Source organism: Bison bison, unplaced genomic scaffold (genome assembly GCF_000754665.1).
Source record: "Bison bison bison isolate TAMUID 2011002044 unplaced genomic scaffold, Bison_UMD1.0 scf7180017864503, whole genome shotgun sequence".
Lineage (NCBI taxonomy): Eukaryota > Metazoa > Chordata > Mammalia > Artiodactyla > Bovidae > Bison > Bison bison.
Window position 1 is genome coordinate 4,185,982 of NW_011495061.1, and position 22,605 is coordinate 4,208,586.

At 46.2% G+C, this 22,605-nt stretch overlaps 1 protein-coding gene across 6 annotated transcripts in view; it reads left to right on the forward strand.

The window, feature by feature from the left end:
* The window catches only part of PPFIBP2 (PTPRF interacting protein, binding protein 2 (liprin beta 2)), a 158,991-nt gene that overhangs the window by 67,551 nt on the left and 68,835 nt on the right, over nt 1-22,605 (forward strand). For 5 of the 6 annotated variants that reach the window (XM_010829275.1, XM_010829274.1, XM_010829277.1 and 2 more), the window contains exon 4: nt 20,425-20,517. In XM_010829275.1, the coding sequence (XP_010827577.1) occupies nt 20,425-20,517 (93 nt within the window). Of the gene's footprint in view, nt 1-2,178; nt 2,197-2,308; nt 2,636-20,424; nt 20,518-22,605 lie in introns of those variants that run through there. The other variant, XM_010829276.1, reaches the window with a different exon arrangement.

Below are 22,605 nucleotides of genomic sequence, written 5' to 3' on the forward strand. Positions count from 1 at the left end.
AGGACTGAGGTAAGAATTACTGCTTGAGGGTACCATAAAAATATGTCAAGAATTTAGCTGCAATTTATCTGGATTTCCTCCCTCTTCCACTCCGCCCTCCTCTCCTCTCTCTTCCCCTCCTGCCTCCTGTCTATCTCCTCTCCTCCCGTTCCCTCCTCCCCTCCTTCACTCCCCTTCTCTATGTCCCCTCCCATTCCACGCTTCCCCTCCCTCCCCTTCCCTTCCTCCTCCCCTCCCTCTTCTCTTTCCCCCTTCTCCCCCTTTCTTGCCCCCCAACCTCCAATTCATCACACATGAATTGAGCTAATAGATGAAGCTGACCCTATCTCTCCTTTCTGAGTCGAGCATCTTTACCTCTGGGAAACTCATTCCCTCCAAGTAATTTCAGGCTTATCTTGCCAGTTTCACCATTTGAGCCTTATTCTTTCATTCAGAGATCATTGAAGTTGTTACTGTGTGCTAAGAATTGTGCTAGGTGTAGAAACTAGAGCTGTGAATTAGAGCTCAGACACATGTCCTCCTGTCTGAAGTGGGAACAGGTGTGGTTGAGTACCTGAGTGATGTGGGGAGGGGCATGGGTACCAGGGAGCCAGCCCATGTGCAGTGGAAGGCAGCTACATTGCTGCCCAGTCCCCTTTTCTCCTCTCACACTGGAACCTTCCAAAGGATACCAGTCTTTCTCCAAGGGTGTACAGGCCTTTCCCCATACAGACCCTCAAGTTGACTTTGCTTCTTCTTCCACAGCACCCCAGAAATACCTTTATTATGTGCCACGTGGAAATTCTTCGTTTGCCCAGAGCAGGAAGTTGGTTTCAGTTGCTTTGGATACTGGGCAAATATGTATTGACCAAAATGAAGACTTTTCCAGGTTTTTAGACAGGAAAAAAAAAAAAAAGGTCTAGCTACCCCTGCAAACTTAGGGATCTGGACTAGCACATCCTGCCCTAGTCCAGGTCAGGGGACCTCGGCGAGTCGGGCCTGCACTGCACTCTGGAACTGGGCCAGAGGCCAGAATAAGGCTATAGAGCTCAGGGCATGGGCAGCTGAGCCTGCTTTTTCTTCCTGGCCTCTGATCTGGGTGTGTCTCCAGGAATCTACTCCTCCCCCTCGGGCCAGCTGCTGGCCAGAGCCCTCCTCCTGCCGCCTCTGTGTTCTCTGTGGACGGGGCCAGCCTGTGGGGGACTGTGCGTGTTTGCTGCTTTGTCCTCAGGCCCTGCTTCTGGGTTGTGGACAGCGAAGATACCATGATAAGTGGCATGCCTTCTCTTCAGGCTGGGAGCTCCAGGAAACTCCCTGCTGACCCCCAAGGTGCGCCGGGAAGGCCCACGCAGTCACAAGATGTGTGTCTGCAAGTCATTTATGGCAGCGGAGCTCAGAGCCCTTGCATGTAACCACAGTTCCCCTTGCACCCACATCAAAGACCGCTTTCATAACCAGTCAGAGCCAACGGCCACACGTTGCGGGCTGGGCAAGGGAGAAAAGCTGTTTTTAAGAGAGCTCTCAAAGGAGGTGGGAATGTGAAGAGGAGGGGGTCAGCATGTGGGGAGTGCTGGGGAGACCACCCTGGAAAGCCAGCATGGGACCTGCCAGTAGGAAGGCAGGCCCAGCTCCCCGTTTCTTCAGGCTGCTGCCTTCCCAGAGCTCCTACCCTGAGCGCTCCCTAGACCTCACGGACACACATCTGGGGTGGGGACCAACAGCGAGGCATGCCTGGGACTCGCTCTTTCCCACCTGTCCCTGTGCAGAATGCGGCCTCAGGGAGCCCTGGAGCGACGGCTGGCAGCAGAGCTCTCCAAGGCGGCAACACCGGATGGTGCCGCCAGCGCCCAGGATGGCAAACCCCCAGCCGGGCCAAGAAGCCGAACTGGAGCTGGTTCTGAATCTGTTCATTTTTGGAAACAATCAGCTTCCCTCAGGGCACAGCCCGACGCCGGCCTGGAAGAGAAGGGGTAGGCGTGGGCTGCTGGGTGGGGGTCAGGCTGTGTGTGGGAACCAGCAGTCCTCCAAGAGCTGCACTTATTTTTAGTCCTCTCCCCAGTCCCAGATAAACCAAGAGCAGCTGGGAGCCTGTGGGTAAATGCAGAATGGAGCAGAGACAGGAAACCGGGGTCTCTCCCTAATGAGTTCCAGCCACTCCAGAAGGGGGAAGCCAGACGAGGAATTTTCTTCAGGACTGTTTCCCTCTGGCAGCCTCTGGTATTATCACCAAAAAGAATGTTCCTGTGTGTGTGTGTGCGTGTGTGTGTGTGTGTGTGTGTGTGTTTACAACTCTTGTCCAAGTCTGTCTTTCTCCCCCACCTTTTGCTAGGTTCCCTCACTCTGCAGGCTCTGCGTCCCAGAGCTGGTGCCTGTGTGCGTCTGTGGGGGCGGATACGGGAGCAGCGCGGTCTGGTCTGAGCTGCTGTGTCTCTGAAACCTCTCAGGGCAAGGCTGAAGGACGCAGGCCAGGGACGTGGGGAAATCTGAACACGGCTTGACGTTCCTGAGGGGGAGGGGGCAGAGACAAGAAAGAGGAGCGAATTTGGTATCCAGCCAGAAATAGGGCTTTTTCAACCAAGGAATCTAACTGCTGACATGGGTGCCCAGCATGGATGGGGACATTGATGTTTACAAGCATTTCACGTGGCTGAAGCGGGTAAGTGACTGACTGCTTTGTGTGGGTCTCCGTCGAGATGAGTGAGGAGAGAGACTGTGTGTGTTTGTGTGTGTGTGTGTGTGTGTGTGTGTGTGTGTGTGTGTGTGTATGTATTGAGGGAGGAGGTGTTTGTCCAGCGAAGCCCTGTTGCCGCCAAGTTCTCCATGAGAATCTAATTATAGATACTAGGGGAGAAAACAGTCAGCTGTCTTTGTTTCTCCTCTGACATTCTAGTGAATGAGCCTCTGTGCAGAAAGGCAACAATGAAGTGAGAAAAGTTCCTTATTTTTGACTCTGGCACTTGAACAGTTGGAGGGTCCAAACACCGTGGTCAGAAAAAGGCATCTGCCGCTTTTTGGTGTGAGGACTCGGAGAGGAAGCCGCTGCCTTTCAACCGCACAGGGTTCACAAGATACCGGGCTTCTCTCCTGCTCGGAAGTTATCCAGCGTGGAGATTAGTCAGCTGTCAGCCGAAAGAGCTGCCGCGTTTCCGGGGGAGGCCCTCAGGAGTTCTGCATGTTTTCCAGAGGCCAAGGGTTTGGGTTTCAAGTTGCTCCTGTCGACTCTTTAGGGGTGAGCATGAGTGTGTGGGGTGAGTGACAGTGGGCGAATGTTGGGGGCTGGAGTTGCATCCACGTTCACAGAAGCCATGCTCTTGCTTTTTTTTGTCACCATCTCTGAACTGGCAATGGCAGCCCACTCCAGTATCCTTGCCTGGAGACCACATGGACAGAGGAGCCTGATGTCGGCTACAGTCCATAGGGCCGCAAAAGTGTCGGGCACAACTTAGCAACTAAACAACAACTGAACTGGCAAAGATGGGTATCCATTAATTTTCACATGGAGGCAGGATGTTTCCAGAAGCAGGAAGGGCAAAAGCAGCTGACAGATAAGAGATCTGACACTGTAGAACAGGAGGGACACGAAGTGCCCGGCTTGGAAGGTCCCTGACCTCCACACTCCATCCAACACTAGGCCTGCTGGCTTTTGTGGGCATCCTCTGCACCTCTCACTCAGCAAATACTTACCCAGTTCTGGGTACTGGGTGTCCAATCGTAAGCAAAAAAGTAGAACCAGTCTCTGCTCTTGTGGATTTTCCATACAGTGCTTGGGAGAAGGCAGTTAAACAGTCCCCAGGAAATAAGCTTGAAATTTACAAGTTGATAGAAACGGCCAAGAAGAGGAACTATTAAGTGGCCATCCCAAAGGACTGTTACTGATTGAGAAAGAGTGATCAGGATCCTCTTTGTGGAAGTAACACTTCATTGAAAAGTGAAGGGAGAAGTAGGAGTGAGTCTGGTGAAAAATGCGGTAAAGAACACATGTCTGAACTCAGTGATGGAGGGGAGACGTGGGCGGGTCCCGGAGCACACAGCATAGGGAGGACAGTGGGCAGGGTTGTGGGGGACAGGGTTTGTATAATGGGAGACTTGCTGCTTGGAAGTGGCATGAGATATGTTGAGGGATATAATTTGTATTTTAAGAAAATTACTCTAGCTATGATGTGGTGTATGGTAAGCTGTGCTGCGAAAAGCAAGGCAAATGAACCAAATTAGCTCAAGGGTTTGTTGGGATCAACTAGTACAAACCCCTCATTTTAAAAAGTCCAAGAGGCTAAGAACCTCATGGCTATTAGTGGTGCAGCCTGATCTTCGACACTGTTCTGTCTCCCAGTCCAGTTCTTAACCCTCATTTCTTCGACCAAGTATGTAGAAAATTATGGGTTTAGAACCCAGCAGGAATCCTGTTTGTGCTCAGCCTCTGTCCAGCTTTGGAATGGGGTCATTGCAGTCACCAAAGAGTGTGCTGAGGTGACCAGATATTTTGGCAAAGATTCACATGATTGTCTTAAGAATTGTAAAAACGTCACTGAAGAGGTTTTGGAGGAGATAAGAAGTGCTGTTCCCATCACTTCGTCTTTATTGTCCTGTATCCAACTGAAGTTCTTTAACCAGGAGGTCTTGGGACCAGCAGCTATGATATGCTTGGGATTATGCAGTGTCCTAGCTGCTGGGATAGATGTTGTGCAGAAGTTCTGTTTGCAGAGAAATGAATCCTGCATGTGAGGCAATGTAAGAAGGCTCTTTCTGTCCTGAGGCCCAGGTTGGCAGCTCTGGCTCCCGTGGAAGGAAGGGAAGCGCTAGGTGAGGAGACTTCAGACCCCCTGTAGGTGACTCATAGCAAAACATATTTTTCTTCTAGTTTTAAGGAGCATTAAAAAAAGCGCACAAAATATTAGATATGTCATAGGCAGTATAATTGATATCTTTCCTATTTTGTAGCTGAAACACTACTGTCAGATTCTTCTTTTTAAAATCCCCTTAAAAAACAAAAAACAAATTCCCTTTCATCCTGTGATCCTGATCAGAAGCCTAGGACTTGCCCTTAGTCTGAATGAGAAAGCTCAGAGTTTTCTGCCTGGTGGGATTTAAGACACTTTTTTAACCTGGCCTCAACTTACCTTTCAGTTTCACCTTTTATATCTACTCCCATGAGCTCCCAGGTATACTCCCTGCCTTCTGTGTCCTTTGCTGACCTCGTCCCTGTACTGCACCTACTGGACTCCGGCCCGAGTCTCTAGTACTTTCCATTTGCCTGGCTCACCCACCGCTTCTCACATGCTTTCTTAAGCCTCAGTGGCTTAGAGAGCAGGTTTCTCTTAGCCCAGGTTTTTTTTTTTTTTTCTATTTGGCTGTGCTGGGTCTTCATTGCTTTGTTGTTGTTGTTGTATGGGCTTTCTCTAGTTGCAGTGAGTAGGGGCTACTCCTCTCGTGGTTCTCGGGCTTCTCATTGTGGTGGCTTTTCTTGTGGAGCACAGGCTCTAGGCGTGCAGGCATCAGTAGCTGTGGCATGCAGCTTAGTTGCTTTGTGGCACGTGGAATCTTCCCAGACCAGGGATTGAACCTGCATCCCCTGCGTTGGCCAGTGGATTCCTATTCCCTGCGCCATCAGGGAAGTCCTTAGCCCAGGTTTTTGAAGACGGAAACCTGCTCTTTCATGTTCCCGTGCAGAGGGGGTGGTTGTGGCAGAATTGTGACCTGGTAGCATAGGAACGCTTGCTCTTGCACCAGTCCAAGAGGGTAATGCCTCGGAGCAAGACAGTCTTTGAATTTGGAAGCTGTAAGGGAGATGTTTATGGCCAAGAATGCACTAAGATAGAGGAAAGCATTTGTGAGAAAAGAGACATTGTTTTGTGGCCTTTAGGGGATGGGATACTACATGTTGTTTTAGTTAAGAACATGCAGTTTGAAGTAAAGCCTAGGTTGGGCTCTTGGCTTTGCTGTGTGATTTTAGGCAGATTACCTCAAATCTTGGATTTCTCCATCTATAAAATAAGGAAGATAAAAGTGCCTGCCACATACAGGTTTTATGAGGGTCAAGTAAGATAATGCATGTCAAATGCTTAGCAGAGTACCATGCACGAGGGAACATTCAATAAAAGTTAACTGCTACTGGCCATAACCAGGAAGGGAGATCTTGAGCAGATGGTATGTTCTCTTCTCTCCTTGGAGTGAAGAGGCCATCATTCCTTCCACTTAGGGCCCCTTTCCACATTTTAGGTCAAAGTTTCAAACCAAAGCCCTATGGGATACAGCTGGGACCTGGCCCACTCTGAGTAGCCAGAGGCCCCAGTGGCTACTGTTCTGGCCAGCTTGGCTATGGCTACTGAGAGAAGGCTGACCAGGGCTGGTCCTCCAGCTCCTTCCCCAATAGGCAGAGCCCTGAGATAAGGTAATCTGCCACAAGCATCCAGAGGGCCTTCGCTGTTCAGCTGTCTGGTTCCTGACTGACTCACAAACAGTTAACACCTGCCCTGCTTTGAGATCCAAGTGGCTCTAACCCACATAGTCCTGAAAGGGCCTCTTAAAATAGCTAGAAGCAGGGTCTGTGGGGTTTACTCACTGCTCCCTGAGCAGGAGCTATTTCCCAGGAGCAGAAACCCCAGCATTTGTCAGCATCTTGATACTGCTGCTGGCTTCTAGAACTCTGCTGAAACTGAATTCCAAACTAAAGTCATAACCCTGTCCACCACCCCTCCCCCCTGAAAAAAAAAAGTCAAAAATGGAATCACCATGACTCCTCCATGCAATTGTCTTGGGTTCTGTAGTAGAATGTGGAATGAGGTCAGACTGTTAATGTAAGCCTTATACTGTGTCATCTGGTGCTCAAATGGTTGATCCAGTAGCCTGGCCACTTGGGCCAGAAGACCTGGGAAGACATCCTGGCCCCAGACATTGACTTGTCTTGCTCTCAAGTCAGACTGCAGTGAAATTGAAGTAGGCAGCGGCTTCTGTGACAGCTGCTCCTACTGGCTAAGAGCACAGATCCCTGCGTCCAACTCCTTGGGTTCGTATCTCAGCTCTGTGTGACCTTGGACAATTGATTAATCTCCCTGATATTCAGCTCTCTTGTTTGTAAAATGTGGATAAGTAATTCAATGTCTGTAAAGTGCTTAGAAAATGCTTCCTAGGTGTTACGATGATGATCACCTTGGCCACAACTGACAGCCTCTGGTTATTCCAGAGTCATGTGACCAACCTTGATTCTGGACAGAGGTATTTTCAGACCAGAAGGAGGGTGACATTGGGTATGGCTACCCAAAGGTTCTTCTGTGCTGTGCTTAGTCTCTCAGTCGTGTCCAACTCTTTGCGACCCCATGGACTATAGCCCTCCAGATTCCTCTGTCCATGGGGATTCTCCAGGCAAGACTACTGGAGTGGGTTGCCATGCCTTCCTCCAGGGAAAGGCATGTCCCCTGTTCTAGCTGTCCCCAGTTTCCCAAGAGTACATCCCATTTTTAGCCAATGCACCCAGTGTACCTACCCATCATATTCCCCAATATAATTTAGGAGCTCAGATTCTGCCATCTCTGACCACCAGCACCTGTGACTCCCGTGTACCAGCTGCTTGAAGAGGGCCTCATGCCTCTTTCCCAGCAGGGTTTAACAAAGTGGCATCATACCAGGGTCATTTGCTGAGCAGCTTGCAGGTTCTCTAGAGCAGTTCAGCCACTGGTAGTTCTGTGAGCGGGCAACAGCACGGTGGTGGTGGTGGTGGTGGGTGAGTAGGTGGGTGGGGCTGGGCGGGGCGGGGGGGTGATCATTTGACTCCTCCTGGCATTCTCTGTCCACCTCATCCCAGTATCAGCTCTTTCATACTTTTCCATGGGTCCCCAACCTTGACCCCCTCTCACTTGATGTTACCACCTACTAAGAAATTTGCCACATATAGATGAGTATCTCATCTTCCCTCCCCTTCACCACAAAATGTAACAGTGTTCACAACCATTATTTTTTAGCTTCCTTTGATTTCGTAGGTCAAGAGTCCCTTCTCTCTGCCAAGGCTATCCTGGTATCCTGTCCTCCTGACCCAAAGCCGTTCCACACCCTCTTGTTCTGTGATTGTTTCTTCTATTTATTTACTCGGCCCTGCCTACTTGTCCCTTGTCCTTGGCAGAAAATACCTCTGTAATTCTTAGAGAAAAGCAAAACTCTGACTATGTTCTCTCTCTATGCTGCCTTATAGAACTTAACGTTCCTTTCACCATTGGGAATCTTGAAATCGAAAGCAGGCTAAAAACTCACCATCTGCACTCCTTCCTGGTTACTTACCCCCAAACCCACTTCACACTGGCTTTGTCCCTAAGAAAGCTTTCAAAGTTCTTCTGTAATGTTATCACCTCTAGTTCCCAAGCAACATTTCTCATTCATTTCCCCTAGAATTCATTCCCATTTGGGCATCTTGTAGGGCTAATAAAATTCTTGTGACCAAAGGACCAGCCCCTTACTTTGGCCTTTACCTACTCACATATTTTCCACCTATGGATCTTTCATGCCTGTTTGATTCTTGGATTGTCTGACCCGAGCCAAGAAGCATCAGAAAGTTTGCTTCTAATGATTCCAAGTGAATCATTAAAACAATCACAGTGCCCCTGCTATCCCCAACCCTGACACCTGATGCTGCCCGTCTCTGATGGGTGTTTTTAATAATCATAAATTAAGTTTGGAGTTGGCAAGATGAGGAAAGAGCACTACTCAAAGAGGCTCCTGTTTTTACTGTGCTCCTGGCTTTAATATAATCCCTTTGCAAGATACCAACACACTTATAAATACCACTTCTATAGTCAAGTGTTGTAGGTTCCTTATGCGTCCAGCCATGTGATCAAGAGAATTGAGCAGAGACTAAGCTCATGCAAGGCTATTATTTTGGAACAAGATCTTGGTTAATCAAATGCATTCCTCTCTCTTCCTCATTCTACTTTCCAGGATGATCAATTACAAGCCTTCATGTACATCACACCAGCTCCTTGGTTGGAAAGCTTACAGACAGTCTTCAAGACATCCTTTGTTTTCTGTGTTCTTGGAGACCAGAGTAGTGAAGGGTGGCAATTGTCATGGTTTCATGGATAGCCTAGCTGTATCAGGAAGACTCTTTCCAAAGGTGCTGGTCTCTCTTCTCCTGGGGGAATTCCTTCATTGTTTTCAAGACAGTCTTTTAAGTGAGGACTCCACTATAAATCCTCTCCACTCCCTTGAAAGTATTATTGATTCGTCCATCCCCTGTGCCACTCCTGCTGCCTTATGACATCTAACTGTACAACTACAGAGCTTTTTCAAGGCAGGGACTGCCTAGCACAGAGCGTGGCACCTCATAGGTGTTCAGGAATATTTGAGTCACTGAATAGGTAAATGAATGAAACATGATCGCATAAACATTGGTTGACCCCATATTTAATTTTCTATTTGTGAACTTTGTTTTGCTCTTCCCTAATGGTGAAATATTTGATAGTGATGACCCCACTAGCAACCCTCAGTCACCTCTTACAAAATTGCAACCAAGGGCATAAGGAGGTCAAAGTCAGGATAAGATCTCTCTTGTTGGAGTCCTGGTAGCTAAGGATTTGATTGTGCTCTGTTCACACTGCATTTCAAAGAAGCTCTGTGCCAAAGATAGTGGATTGGCTTAGCTGTTCCTTATCTAGAAAAAGTGGCTTTATAATAACTGCCAGAAGGCCCTTAAACTCCTTAACCAGAATATTGAGGAGAGGCTTTCCTTTTTACAAGCACCTTCCTGCACTCATTCCATTTGGCTTCCTTGCCTGTTACACCTGAACCATGTAATAGGAATTGTAGCTTTTATGATCTACTTTTTATTTTTAAATTTTTTGGTTTCCCCCTTTTTAATGTGTAATTTTATTATTTTTTAATTTATTTATTTTTGGCTGCACTGGGTCTTCATTGCTGCACGCATGGGCTTTCTCTAGTTGAGGTGAGCAAGAGCTACTCTCTAGCTGTATGCAGGCTTCTCATTGTGGTGGCTTCTCTTGTTGCAGAGCACAGGCTCTAGGGTGCCACAGGCTCTAGGGTGTCCGGGCTTCAGTAGTTGTGGCACATGGGCTCTGTAGTTGCAGCTCCCAAGCTCCAGAGCACAGGTTCAGTAGTTGTGGCACATGGGCTTAGTTGCCCCGTGGCACGTGGGATCTTCCCAGACCAAGGATTGAACCAATGTCCCATGCGTTGCAAGGCAGATTATTATCTACTGGACAAGGGACGCCCCCTCACCCTTATTTTTTAAGGTCTACATTTTCCTAGTTTCTAAAAAGCTTGATATGTGAGTGGTGGTCCTAAGCTTAAAGTATAGCCTTAGTGACTTGGACATCTCCCTGGGCCTGGCAGCCATGGCTCCCTTGAGATGGGTTTTCTGGATTTGATATGATCCCCTTGACTAGGCAGCCTGGAAACATGACTGGAGCTGTCTCACTGGGGAGCTGACTGCTTTAGACTTTTCCCACACTCATGCCCGCATACCAAATGACACCCCCATGCGACCTCTCCTTCACCCCACTTGACTGTTCTGGAACCAGCTCTTTCCTCATATTTAGTGAGGTGCCATGCTGACAGGAGGTCCCCTAGGACACGCCCCCAAAGGAATGCTGCAGAACTGCCCTCACTCAACACCCCTGAGGATGTACCAGAGCACAGGAAGAAGGCGCACCCTCCCAGCAGAGGCCAGCCAGCCCGTGAAAGTCAGACTCCTGGGGATTCCTCATGGCCTGCATCTGTGGCACTCACCCCCTCCAGAACTCTGCAGAGACCTAATATGGCCATCCTTTGGCCAAGCTACTCAGTACAATGGAGGGACCAGGCCAAGAGTGAGCAAGCATTGGGGAATCTGACTGTCCACTAGAGTCAGAGGGTGATGACTCTGAGGAGGCTGCCAGGGGCCTCAGTGGGGGTTCAGCTGGAAAACTCATGTTTAACTAATTGACCTGAGTTTCAGATTGGAACAGAAAAAAAATTTAAGTATTTATGGTCAGTCATTATTAACTATTGAAATTCTCTTTGTGGTGATCATAAGCATGTATGTAGCACGGAGGACTTATAGTATGGTAGGACTGAAGTGACTTAGCATAGCGTAGCATAGGATGCTCATAGAAAAGAAAGACTGTGGCCATGTAGATATGACTCTGAACATGGACATGTTTTCAGGGACAATGGAAAGAACAGGTTCTCAGCTGTTGGCACCGCAGGCATGAATCCAGAGCTCTTAGCTAACAGTGGGTTCTGTTGTTCCTTAGGCACTTTGTTTCTTTCCAGCCCCAACGCATTTGGGTTATTGTTCCCTTGGGTTGTTTGTTCAAATCTTTAGATACTTCATAGGTGTCTATGGGAAATGTTGCCTTTTTTTTGTTCTCTTGCACAAAAAGAATGAGTTAATTAAAGCCGACAGTACAAGGGATGAGCTGTATTTAACTATGTTTTGGTCTTTTAGCTTAAACAAAGCCATTTAAATGAGTTCCATGTTTCCACAATCATTCAAAAACTGTTTATATTACACAAAGGAAGCATTAGAGCAGCATCTTGCTCTGAAGAGCACTGTGCGCATTTATTCCCACACGTCTTTGTGTTTAATGACCTAATTGACCCTCTGGGCCCCTCTGTGAGGTATGACTTCCTCTATTTAAGCTTGAGATGAGGTGACCTACCTGAGCTTGTGCATGGTTAATGCAGCCTCGCCTCCTGATTATTCTCAGCTGTCATTCTGCACAGGAGGTTCTGCATTTTGGAGGAGGAGGCTGTAGGAATTCTGTACATGAATATGGAAGCCCCCTCCCAACAATCTCCCCAGGGACCCCCTGCCTTGAAGTCCAGATTAGCAAAGGATGGGAGCAGGGAAGCTGCAGCTTTCAGACCTGGCATTTGTACAGCTATATAGGGCATGTTATTCTTTCAACATAACTTCTTTTTTTTTTTTTTCAACATAACTTCTTAAACATGTTGTTAGGTATTTTGTGTTCTTTTTTTTTGGCTGTGCTGGGTCTTTGTGGTGGTGCGTGGACTTTTCTAGTTGCAGCACATGGGTTCTGCAGTGTGCAGGCTTGGTAGTTGCTCCGCAGCACGTGGGATCTTAGTTTCCCGACCAGGGATCGAACCCATGTCTCCTGCATTGGAAGGCTGATTCTTAACCACTGGACCACCAAGAAAGTCCCCGTTTTTGTAGTCTTATTGCCCTTCATTTATTCATTACCCATCCACCCTGTGTCTTTTAGCCCTAGTTTAGATTCCTGTTCCTTTTTTTTGTGCTTTAACCTATTTTTCTTTATTTCATCTCTCCTCTACACACATCTAGTTGATGCCCACGGGCTTAATGCATCTTGTATTATTCCCTTCTTAACCTTCTTGCTCTACTGGAGAAGTAAGAATGGAGGCAAACAGGTAGTGGAAGTAAAGTCACCTGTTTCACACACAAAGGAGAATGGGTGCCTCTTTCATCCCCATGCATCCCACACAGACACACCCTGTGCCACAAAGCAGATCCCTGTTAGCCCTTGATGATAATCCTGGTTTTAACTATACTTGGCTCTAAACTGACAATTCTTTCTTAACAATTGCCAGTTCAAGCAATTCAGGAAACAGTAGGCAGAATCCCTTTGTAATTCAGTACTATATCCAAGTAGCAGGAATGCTTTCTAGTAAGTGTGTTTCCACAGGAGTAAATTTCACTTACTGGACTGATCACCATTTGAGACAAATGCTTTAGCCAGGACTTTGGTTGCATGTAACTGAAACTTGGTTTGAGCCACTACAGCCCAACAGGGGACCGACAGGAGACCAACAGGAAGGGCAGGGTTATATCATTGTCTTTGGACAGCAAGAACCAGGGTGAGAATGCCATCAATCTCTTTCGTGGCTTTCATTTGTGTTTCCATGAACGCTGGCTTCATAGCTGACTCCTGTTGCAAACCAACTTCCTCCATGTGGGAAAAGACATGGCCACGGACAACCTCAGAGCCTTCTAGCACAGCTGCCACCATTTTCTGTTCCTCAGTTTAAAAATTCAGAGGAAGGGTTCAACCATCCAAGCTTCGCATCAGAGGCTGGGAAAGGTGAGAAAATCTCCAAGAAGATGGCAGCCCTCACTTGTGCCAAATAGTTACAGCGAAGGTAATGATCCCAGCCTGTGGTTTTCTCTCCGCAAGAAAGCAAGAGGGAAACTGAGGAAACAGCTAATGATGAGGGTTTGAGGGGGCATCTTAAATGTTCTCTGATAACTTAAATAGCCTATCCCAAATAAAAATGCAACACCCCCAAGATATGGAAAACCTGTGTTATTTCTCAAGTCTGCTAACATCCAGCTCTTGGTGCATGAGGAACTTCACCAAGGGTAAACCCCATATTCACTGACCCATGGAAGAGGTAGGGGGCAGGACTCAGATTAAGCTTTGTGTAGCCCCAAATGCCCTTCCTATAGAGACTCTGCTCATGCTGGAATCTTGGTGGTCAGTCCTATGCTTCCTGGGCCCGTACAGCCCTCTCTCCATCCTCCCACTTCTCTCTTAATGACTGAGGCTGATGAGCTACCGTGCTCAACTCCATGACCCCCAGCCATAGATCACCTGCATGCCTGCTCCCTCGTCGTGAAGCCGCTCTCTTCCGTTTAGAGATGGCTTAGAACACAACCCCACTTTAGGCTGTTGACTGCTGGAGCTGTACATTAGGCCTGCCCAATCCCAGCATCAACAGCATGTTGGGTCTTCTAGAAAGAGAGCCACGGCCTGTAGGAGTCAAGATGCTGTATTGTCTCTGTTCCTGAGGACTCACCAATATCATTCTCAAGGCCTGGGAAATAATTTTTTTTTTTTAATTGAAGTATAGTTGATTTTATAATGTGTTTCTGTTATACAGCAAAGTGATTCAGTTATATAGACACAAATATTCTTTTTCAGATTCTTTTATAGTTATTACAAGATTTTGAACATAGTTCCCTGTGCTATACAGTAGGATCTTGCTGTTTATTGGTTTTATGTACACTAGTGTGTGTATGTTAATCCCCAATTCCTAATTTATTCCTTCCCTCCCCCCTTCCCCTTTGGTAACCATAAGTTTGTTTCTATGTCTGTTCAGTCGCTCAGTCATGTCCAACTCTTTTCAACCCCATGAACTGCAGCCGTGCCAGGCTTCCCTGTCCTTCACTGTCTCCCAGAGCTTGCTCAAACTTATGTTCATTGAGTCAATGATGCCATCCAACCATCTCATCCTCTGTCACCCCCTTCTCCTCCTGCCCTCAATCTTTCCCAGCATCAGGGTCTTTTCCAATAAGTTAGCTCTTCACATTAGGTGGCCAAAGTGTCTGTTTATGTTTTATAAATAGGTTCATTTGTATATTTTAGATCCATAAGTAAGTGATATTATATGATATTTGTCTTTGACTTGCTTAACATGATAATCTCTATGTCCATCCATGTTGCTGCAAATGGCATTATTTCTATCTTTTTATGGCTGAGTAAGACTCCATTATAAGAATATGTCATATTGGAACCTCCATACTGTTAGTGGCTGCAGCAGGTTACACTCCTATCAGTAGAATCGGCAGATTTCTTTTTCTCCACACCCTCTCCAGCATTTATTATTTGTAGACTTTTTGGTGATGGTCATTCTGACCAGTGTAAGGTGGTGCCTCATTGTTTTTTTCTTTTTAAATTTTATTGATTTATTTAAGCCTGTGCTGGGTCTTTGTTGCTGTGCCCAGGTTTTCTCTAGTTACGGTGAGCCAGGGCTACTCTCCAGTTGCAGTGCATGGACTTCTCATTGCAGCAGCTTCACTTGTTGAGGGCACGGGGACTCGGTAGTTGTGGCACACGAGCTTAGTTGCCCCATGGTATGTGGGATCTTCCCAGAGCAGGAATCAAATCCATATCCCCTGCATTGGCAAAAAGATTCTTAACCACTGAACCACTAGGGAAGTCCTCATTGTAATTTTGATTTGCATTTCTCTGTTAGAGATGTTGAGCATCTGGGGAAGATGTGGTATTCCTGAGTTGTGTTTTATATTTCCCTTGGAGAGATCTGGGTTTTACAGGATGGATTCCTTTATCCAAGACTTTGCTGAGCTTCTTGATAGCAAAGCTTTGATAGAAGCAAAGGTGGCTTGGCTTCAATAGTCTTGGCTAAAGTTTCTGTACTATTGACAATATACACACAAGAACACCCGTGCTGATTCATTGCTGTGATATGAGAGGGTGTGTATGTCACTGTGGCATCCCTCAGTAAGAGATGCGAGAGGAATGGCAGCGGCAATCTGCAGTTGCCGCTTCGCTTCCGCAGGATACACAGGCCCCGTGCCTTCACGATATCTCTTGGTCCCACAAAACATTATATCAGGTAACTAACATGAATTGTAGTTTTAAGAATAGCTATAATCATGGAAAGTTTGGATGAGAAGATTCAGTTTTCCCCTCTGTCACATTTGTAGAAATAACCATCAAAAGAGAAGAGAAAATTTGATCAAATATATGTGTAGTACACCTTAGTACATCAGAATTTCTTTGTATAGATCCAGCCTAGGGGCTAACAATGAGTTGAACAATGACCTCTTTTTTTAAAAAAATTATATTCATCAATGGGATGAGCATCCTTAATAAGGTAGAACTGTACAGAACTCTCTTTAGATCACTTACTGTCCCAGGTGGGGAGAAATAGAAACTTAGCATTTTCTATTAGATTCCTTCAGAATTCAGTGTGACTTTCTCCTCCTCAGTGGAATGTTGACATGGTTCTCTCTCTCTGACTTCATGCATGGAGAGCTGGGCAACTGCTCTACCACTGATTTACCTAATAGAGAATATGGACCAGACTTTTCAGAGACTCCCAAACCTTGGAATCACTCAGGGATCCAGTTGATTATCTCAGTATTGATCCAAACCTTCTACCGCAATGCCACTGTTATAATTAAGGAAGCGGGTGTACCCTCGGACAAGCAAGCTCTTCTTACAGTGCGGCAAAACAGAGTTGTGTCCCAACTCTGTCTTTTTTTAATTGTTTTTCAATAATTTTCATAGCCATCTGGCTTTTTAATGCCCTGATGGTACTGACATTTTATAATCCAAGAATGATGCCAACAAGTGACTGAACTTATTGCTTAATTATTGGAAGGCAGAATGCATTTATTCACTAAAGCTCAAATCCACACCTTTGGCTGATAAGTGTTGGCATTCAATGAGGTGATTCTAAAGTAATCTTCTTGGCCTTGGTTTCTGATGCTTTCCAGGTTCTTCAAGTAGAAGTGGTATTTTATCCTGGACTGTGCCTGGTTAAGGCTTGTGTGCAGTTTTTCTGAGAGCTGTCAACCTTATGTGGAAGAGAAAACACAGGACTTTGAACTTTACCAAAAGCAAAGGATGATAATACAGCAGACTTCTGTCTGGGACATTGTCTCACTGCTGTTTATTTAATACCTTTTAAAAACTTGCTGGAGAAGAACAGTGACTTTTGCATACTGTATGAGAGGAAGATGCCCTGTTCCTCTAGAATGGTAACTTGGGTTGAGGGAAGGACTTTTCTGCCATGAGCAGCAGTTACACGGGCAGGCTGCCAGCAGAGGACATGCCCCTCAGGTCCACTGTGTGTGTGCTCAGTTGCTTCAGTCGAGTCCAGCTCTGAGACCCTATGGACTATAGCCCGCCAGGCTCCTCTGATGGGATTCTCCTGGCAAGAATAGTGGTTGCCATTTCCTCCTTCAGGATATCTTCCTGACCCAGGGATTGAACCGGTGGTTCTTAGGTCTCCTGCATTGGCAGGTAGGTTCTTTACCACTATGCCACCTGGGAAGCCACTCAAGTCTGTTGGGGGAGGAAAAAAGCTCCTAGAACTACTCTTCTAGTTTCTCAAACAATGCTTCTAGCTTTTGAAATGTATTTTAATTACTTGTGTAAATATATTTTTGTAAAAAGCTCAATTATTGTGGTTAAAGTAAAAACCAATCTTGACCAAACCTCCCAGTCTTAGCTATTCATAGCCCAGAAATTTCCCCAGAAGAGAGCACTGTTAAGGGTTGTTCTGTAACCTTCCAGACAGTTGATTTATTTTCATACATATATCAATACTTATGGAACTGGATAGTATTTTTTTTTAATATTTATTTTATTTGGCTGTGCCTGGTCTTAGTTGCAGCATGTGGGATCTAATTCCCTGCCCAGAGATCAAACCTGGGCCCCCTGCATTGGGAGCCCAGAGTTTCAGCCACTGAACCACCAGGGAAGTCCTTGCATAGTATTTTTTCTAGTATCACACTGGATGATTCTTTGAATCTTGCTACTTTCACTATCTAGTATGTCTTTTATTTGTAGGATGGTTTGTAAATACCTGCTTCATATGTTAAGATGCTACAAGTTGTACATAATATGGGTGAACTGTAGTTTTTTTTTTTTTAATCCACTTCTCTATTAAAGAATATTTAGGTTCATAGAGCATTTTTAAATATTATACTTTAAGTGAACTTTCATACAATCCCAGTGTATGAAACAAAATTTATACTGATCTGCTCCTCAATTAAGCTATAACAGAGAGCTTACTTATTTAATATGTAGTAACTTAGACAAATAATCCATTTGTGCCTTGTCCATACATTTTGCACGGCAGTTTCTTTCAGTGTAAAATTAGAATAAACGTAGCACCCTGTTAGCAGAGTTGTGAGGAGCCCTGCTCTGCGGTTCCACGGTGATCTCATATGGCTTATGGCAGAAACCTGTCAGGGGTTTATACCGACCTGCCAATGCCAAGAGGCACCCAATGTCTCCTTCTGGAACTGACCAGAAATGGGCAAAGTATGTGGACCGAACTCTCTTTTCTCGGTTAAACTTTTCAGTCTCTTTGACCACTTCATAACTCCTTGGGAATTAGAAGTACTAACCTAATCTATCGGAGAAGGCAATGGCACCCCACTCCAGTACTCTTGCCTGGAAAATCCCATGGATGGAGGAGCCTGGAGGGCTGCAGTCCATGGGGTCGCTGAGGGTCGGACACGACTGAGCGACTTCACTTTCACTTTTTGCTTTCATGCATTGGAGAAGGAAATGGCAACCCACTCCAGTGTTCTTGTCTGGAGAATCCTGGGGATGGCGGAGCCTGGCGGGCTGCCGTCTATGGGGTCACACAGAGTCGGACATGACTGAAGCGACTTAGCTGCAGCAGCAGAGTTGTGGGAAGGATTAAATGAATTAGTAAATGTAAAGTGGTCTCAACAGTGCCTGGCACATGGTGATCTCTGCCTTACTGCCTGCTTTGGGTCTAGAGCACAGTGCTTGGACCACATTGTATTAGTTTCCATGGAATTGCTTCGATCTCTGGCCCATGAATTGACTAACCTTTGACCTATTTGAGAGCATCATAGGAGAGCAGTGAGTTCTGCTTGGCTCTGTTTATTGTGAGGCTATCACCATGAATATTATTTATCCCACTACACAGAGTCTCTCTGTGAAAAGAAGGGAAGTTTCTCCCTTCCTTAGGAAGAGTTGCGCTTCTCCTAGAGTCACCTGGAATTTCTCATACTAATCTGTGCATGTTTTAAGTCAATTGTGCTTCCCTTTTCCCATTGGCTGCTAGAGTGGATTCAGATCTTTTTTTTAAAATCTACTTCTATGACTCTGTGCATGCAGTTTGTGTATTAACTGAATTTACGATGTCAACTTCCTGACTTTTTTTTTTGTCAACTAGCTGCTTCTCTGGGTGATTGTGTGTAGATCTTTTACTGCATGAACACACCACTGCATCTGACAGAGGCCCGGGTGGTGAGGTAGTTTACTGGAGTCTTGTGGAAGGAGCCTTCTCTTCACCTCCTGCGGGACAAGTGGCAGGTGCCAGTGCTGGTGGCCCTGTGCACGTGCTGACTTTGGCACTGGGTTTGGACATGCACAGCTTCACTTGGATGCCTTGGGTCCTTCCCATTTTCTCTCTCCCCTGAAAATCGCCATCATGTGAGTTCTTGGACATAGAAGCAATTGCCCTGCTGTTAAGAACTATTTTTCTCTCTCGTTAGGTTCTGAGAAAAAGTTGGTTATAATTATATCTTTGGATACTAGTCAGTGTTTGACCATGTGATGACTGGAATATGGATTAATGGAATAATAATAAACTGCTGTCAACACAGAGAAGCCTTTGGTGATTGTCAAGGCCCTTTGTTTATGATATGAAAGAGCGTCCGTAACAATGGACAAGATGCAGACTGGACAGGAGCTGGAGGAAGAGGCAGTGGCAGGGGTGCCCTGTCTGTCTGGCCTGTGTCTGGCACAGCCGCCCTGGGAAATGGCCCCTGAGCTCGCCCGCCCACTGTACCTTCAACAAACAGCTGGTGCTTCTCTCACAAGTGACACTCCAAGGCTTGAATAAAGAATTCTTGTTCCCTGTTTCTTTTTTAGAGCCAGGCCTGGCTCCACCACCTGCCATCACCTAGGCAGTGCACTGGGGAAGGGACAGGACAAGGGAAGGAAGGTGATGTCTTTTCTTAATGAAAGAGGATTGGAAAGTGCAGTCTGAAGGTTGGAATGTGGTTCTGATTTGGGCCTTAAATTCACTGTGAAGGAAGGGTGTGTGGGAGATGCTGGTCCACTTCAGTTCCATTAGCAGCCACCTCCCTCCTCCCTGCATACAACCAGGGCAGACACACCCAGAAAGTGACTGCAGCTCCTGTCTCTAGCTCAAGACATTTTATTAGATTTACCTCTCCTTTGCTGTATCAAACCTCCCTCACCTCTGATTTCCATGGTTTCTGGCTTCTTTGTATTTCCTGTGTTTTCCTTCTGCTTGGCCCTGGAGATCCCTCTGGCTGTCATTTGGGTTCTTCTCAAGATGTTTCATCTTGGCTTACTCTTCTCAGCTCTAGCACTGCAGCAACTCCATGTGCTACCCTGGCTGTCACAGCCCTTATTGAGGGGTGGGATTGTCCATTCCCAGAAGGGAACATGTGAGTGGATGAAGAGCCTTGCAGTTGACATCCCTAATCCTTCATGCTCTCTGCAATGTTCAGGATGGATCTGCATGCTGTAAGGTGTGTCTCGGCTTTGGAGAACCCTGACAGGAGAGTCAGGAGAGGAGGTCTGTTCCGGAGTTGTTCCCATATGGTTCCTTGGTGAATGGTATTAGCTCCCTGGTCTCCTCAAAGAGGCGGACCCTTATTGCTGTTGGTGCAGCTGGCAGGCTGTGCCTCCAACCAAACCAGACCCAACACGCCCAGTCATGTCAAGCACCGCCGAGTCTGGAGTTCATGAAAGCCTCTCTAGCCAAAGGTGAGGTCATCCAGGGGGTGGTTTTGCCAACTTTCATGGCACACCTATCACTGGCATCTAGTCTGGTCCTCGTTGAAGTGGTTTCGACATCTTGTGGTTTCCTGTTGAGGTGGGTTGTTTTGCATAGATAATCAGTGAAACTGTCTTCACCAGTTGCATACTTCATTTGGAAGTTGGTAAGATGTTTTGCCAGCCTTTTAAGTGTGTATTTTTTCCTTTTCCCCTTTAGTCCCAGGTAAATCACCACAGTGCTGCCGGTAATGAAACATACCAGGAACGCTTAGCACGCCTAGAAGGAGATAAAGAGTCCCTCATATTACAGGTGAGTCCTTTCTGGTGGGAATCACTTTGTTCTGTTACCTCCAACTCCCGCATTGCAGTAGCTGCTTTAAGTGGGAGGGAAGTACTAAGGGTTTTCTCTGTGGGGTATCTCCTGTTCCCAGAGTGTATGTTTCTCAAAAGACTTTTCCTGAAACAAAGCAGAAAGTAACTGGGGACACAGTTTAACTCTGACCTTGGCTTTGGGAGGCTATGAATGGATTCATTTATTTATCACAGACGGGGAGGCCTGGCGTGCTGCGATTCATGGGGTCGCAAAGAGTCGGACACGACTGAGCGACTGATCTGATCTGATCTGATCTGATGAGAGTACTTGCCTCTATGCAATGGAAGCTCTATGACCAGGCTGATTAAATGGGGCCCTGTCCTCCAGGAGTCTTGCAAAGGAGATAAGATGTGTCTCCATGGCATTAGTAAAATAAAGCCTCTTTAAAAGCCCAAGGATGGATGTGTACAGGATCAGTCTCAATTCATCTGAAGTTGGATCCAAACTGATCACTTTGAGCCCAACCCCCCTGGAGCTGTTAACATGGGTTAATAAGCCTTTGGTGACTCTCTTACTTTGAAGAAAAGTGAAAGTGAAAGTCACTCAGTCATGCCCGACTCTTTGCAACCCTATGAACTATAGTCCGTGGAATTCTCCAGGCCAGAATACTGGAGTGGGTAGATGTTCCCTTCTCCAGGGGATCCTCCCAACCCAGGGATAGAACCCAGGTCTCCCGCATTGCAGGCGGATTCTTTACTTTGAAGAAAGGAACTCCACAACTTTTCAGAAACAGAGTCAAAGATAGTTTCGGGTCTGAAAACTTGCTTCGCATTCTGAAAAGCTGAGTGCTGTTCACGCATCAGACACTGTGACTGATGATTTGGAGAATAATAAGACTAATATCCTAATCCCAGTTCCTAAAAAGCTTGGAGGGTGCTGGTTAAGACTGATAGTGGAACAGAAGGGAGGAGGCAGGTGTAGGATTCTGGGCCTCTCCCTAGACTGTGGGCCTTAGCTTAGAGTTCGTACTAGTGTTTAGAGGCTACAGTATGTTTCGCTTTTTCCCTTCTATTTTACCTTATTTCTTTATTCATTTCACTTTATTTTATGAATGGAAGTATTGATAGAATATACGATTATTTTAGAAACTTTGGGACATCAAAAAGAATTTTAACACGTTGGCTTTTTCTTCCAATCTTTTTATTTCTCCTGTCCCCCTATTTTAAAAAATTAAGCTCAGGCCAAATATACAACTACACAATTTTGCATCCAAGGATTTTTTTTCTTCACTTCATTGATTTATTAAAAAATATTTGCATGCCCACAACTCAGTAGACACTGGTTTTAGGCGCTGGGGAGGTAGCTGTGAAGAATATAGACAAAGTCCTTGTCTCGAGCTTCCCTGCATGTGTGTGTGTGTGTGTGTTCACAATATATTTCCGGTGATGATAAATACATGGAAGAAAATAAAGAAGGATAAGGACTGTGTAGTCAGGGAAGACTTCCCTGAGAGGAGGAGACCTAAGGAACCGGGGAGGGAGCCCCATGGAGACTGGGAGAAGCACATTCCAGGCAGAGGAGGTGGTCTATCCCGTGCACACCCTGAGGTGGGAGTGATCTTGGTGTGTGCGAAGAACAGGAAGGGCCTGTGTGGCTGGAGCTGGTGACCATGAAGAAGCCTGGGAAATGCCTTCAGAGAGGTAGCTGGGGCCAGATTATATAGAGCAGTAGAGTGCAGATGTTTTGAGGGGTGTGTAATTTTAACCTCCATCCCAATGACATGACTAATGAAAGTGTCCAATTTAGAATTTTGCTACAAACAGCATGAAATTGCAAGCTATTGAACCAGGAACCTTCATGGCTGAAATAAGACATTCCTATTTAGAATACCTGGAGAAGGAAATGGTAATCCAATTCAGTATTCTTGCCTGGAAAATCCCACGGCCAGGAGGAGCCTGGTGGGCTTCATAGGGTTACAAGAGAGTCAGACACGACTTAGCAACTAAACAACCACAGCGGTTTAGAGGACTACAGTTTAACACAGAAGTACTCTCGTTGATAGTTTTAAAATCCCAAATTCTTGAA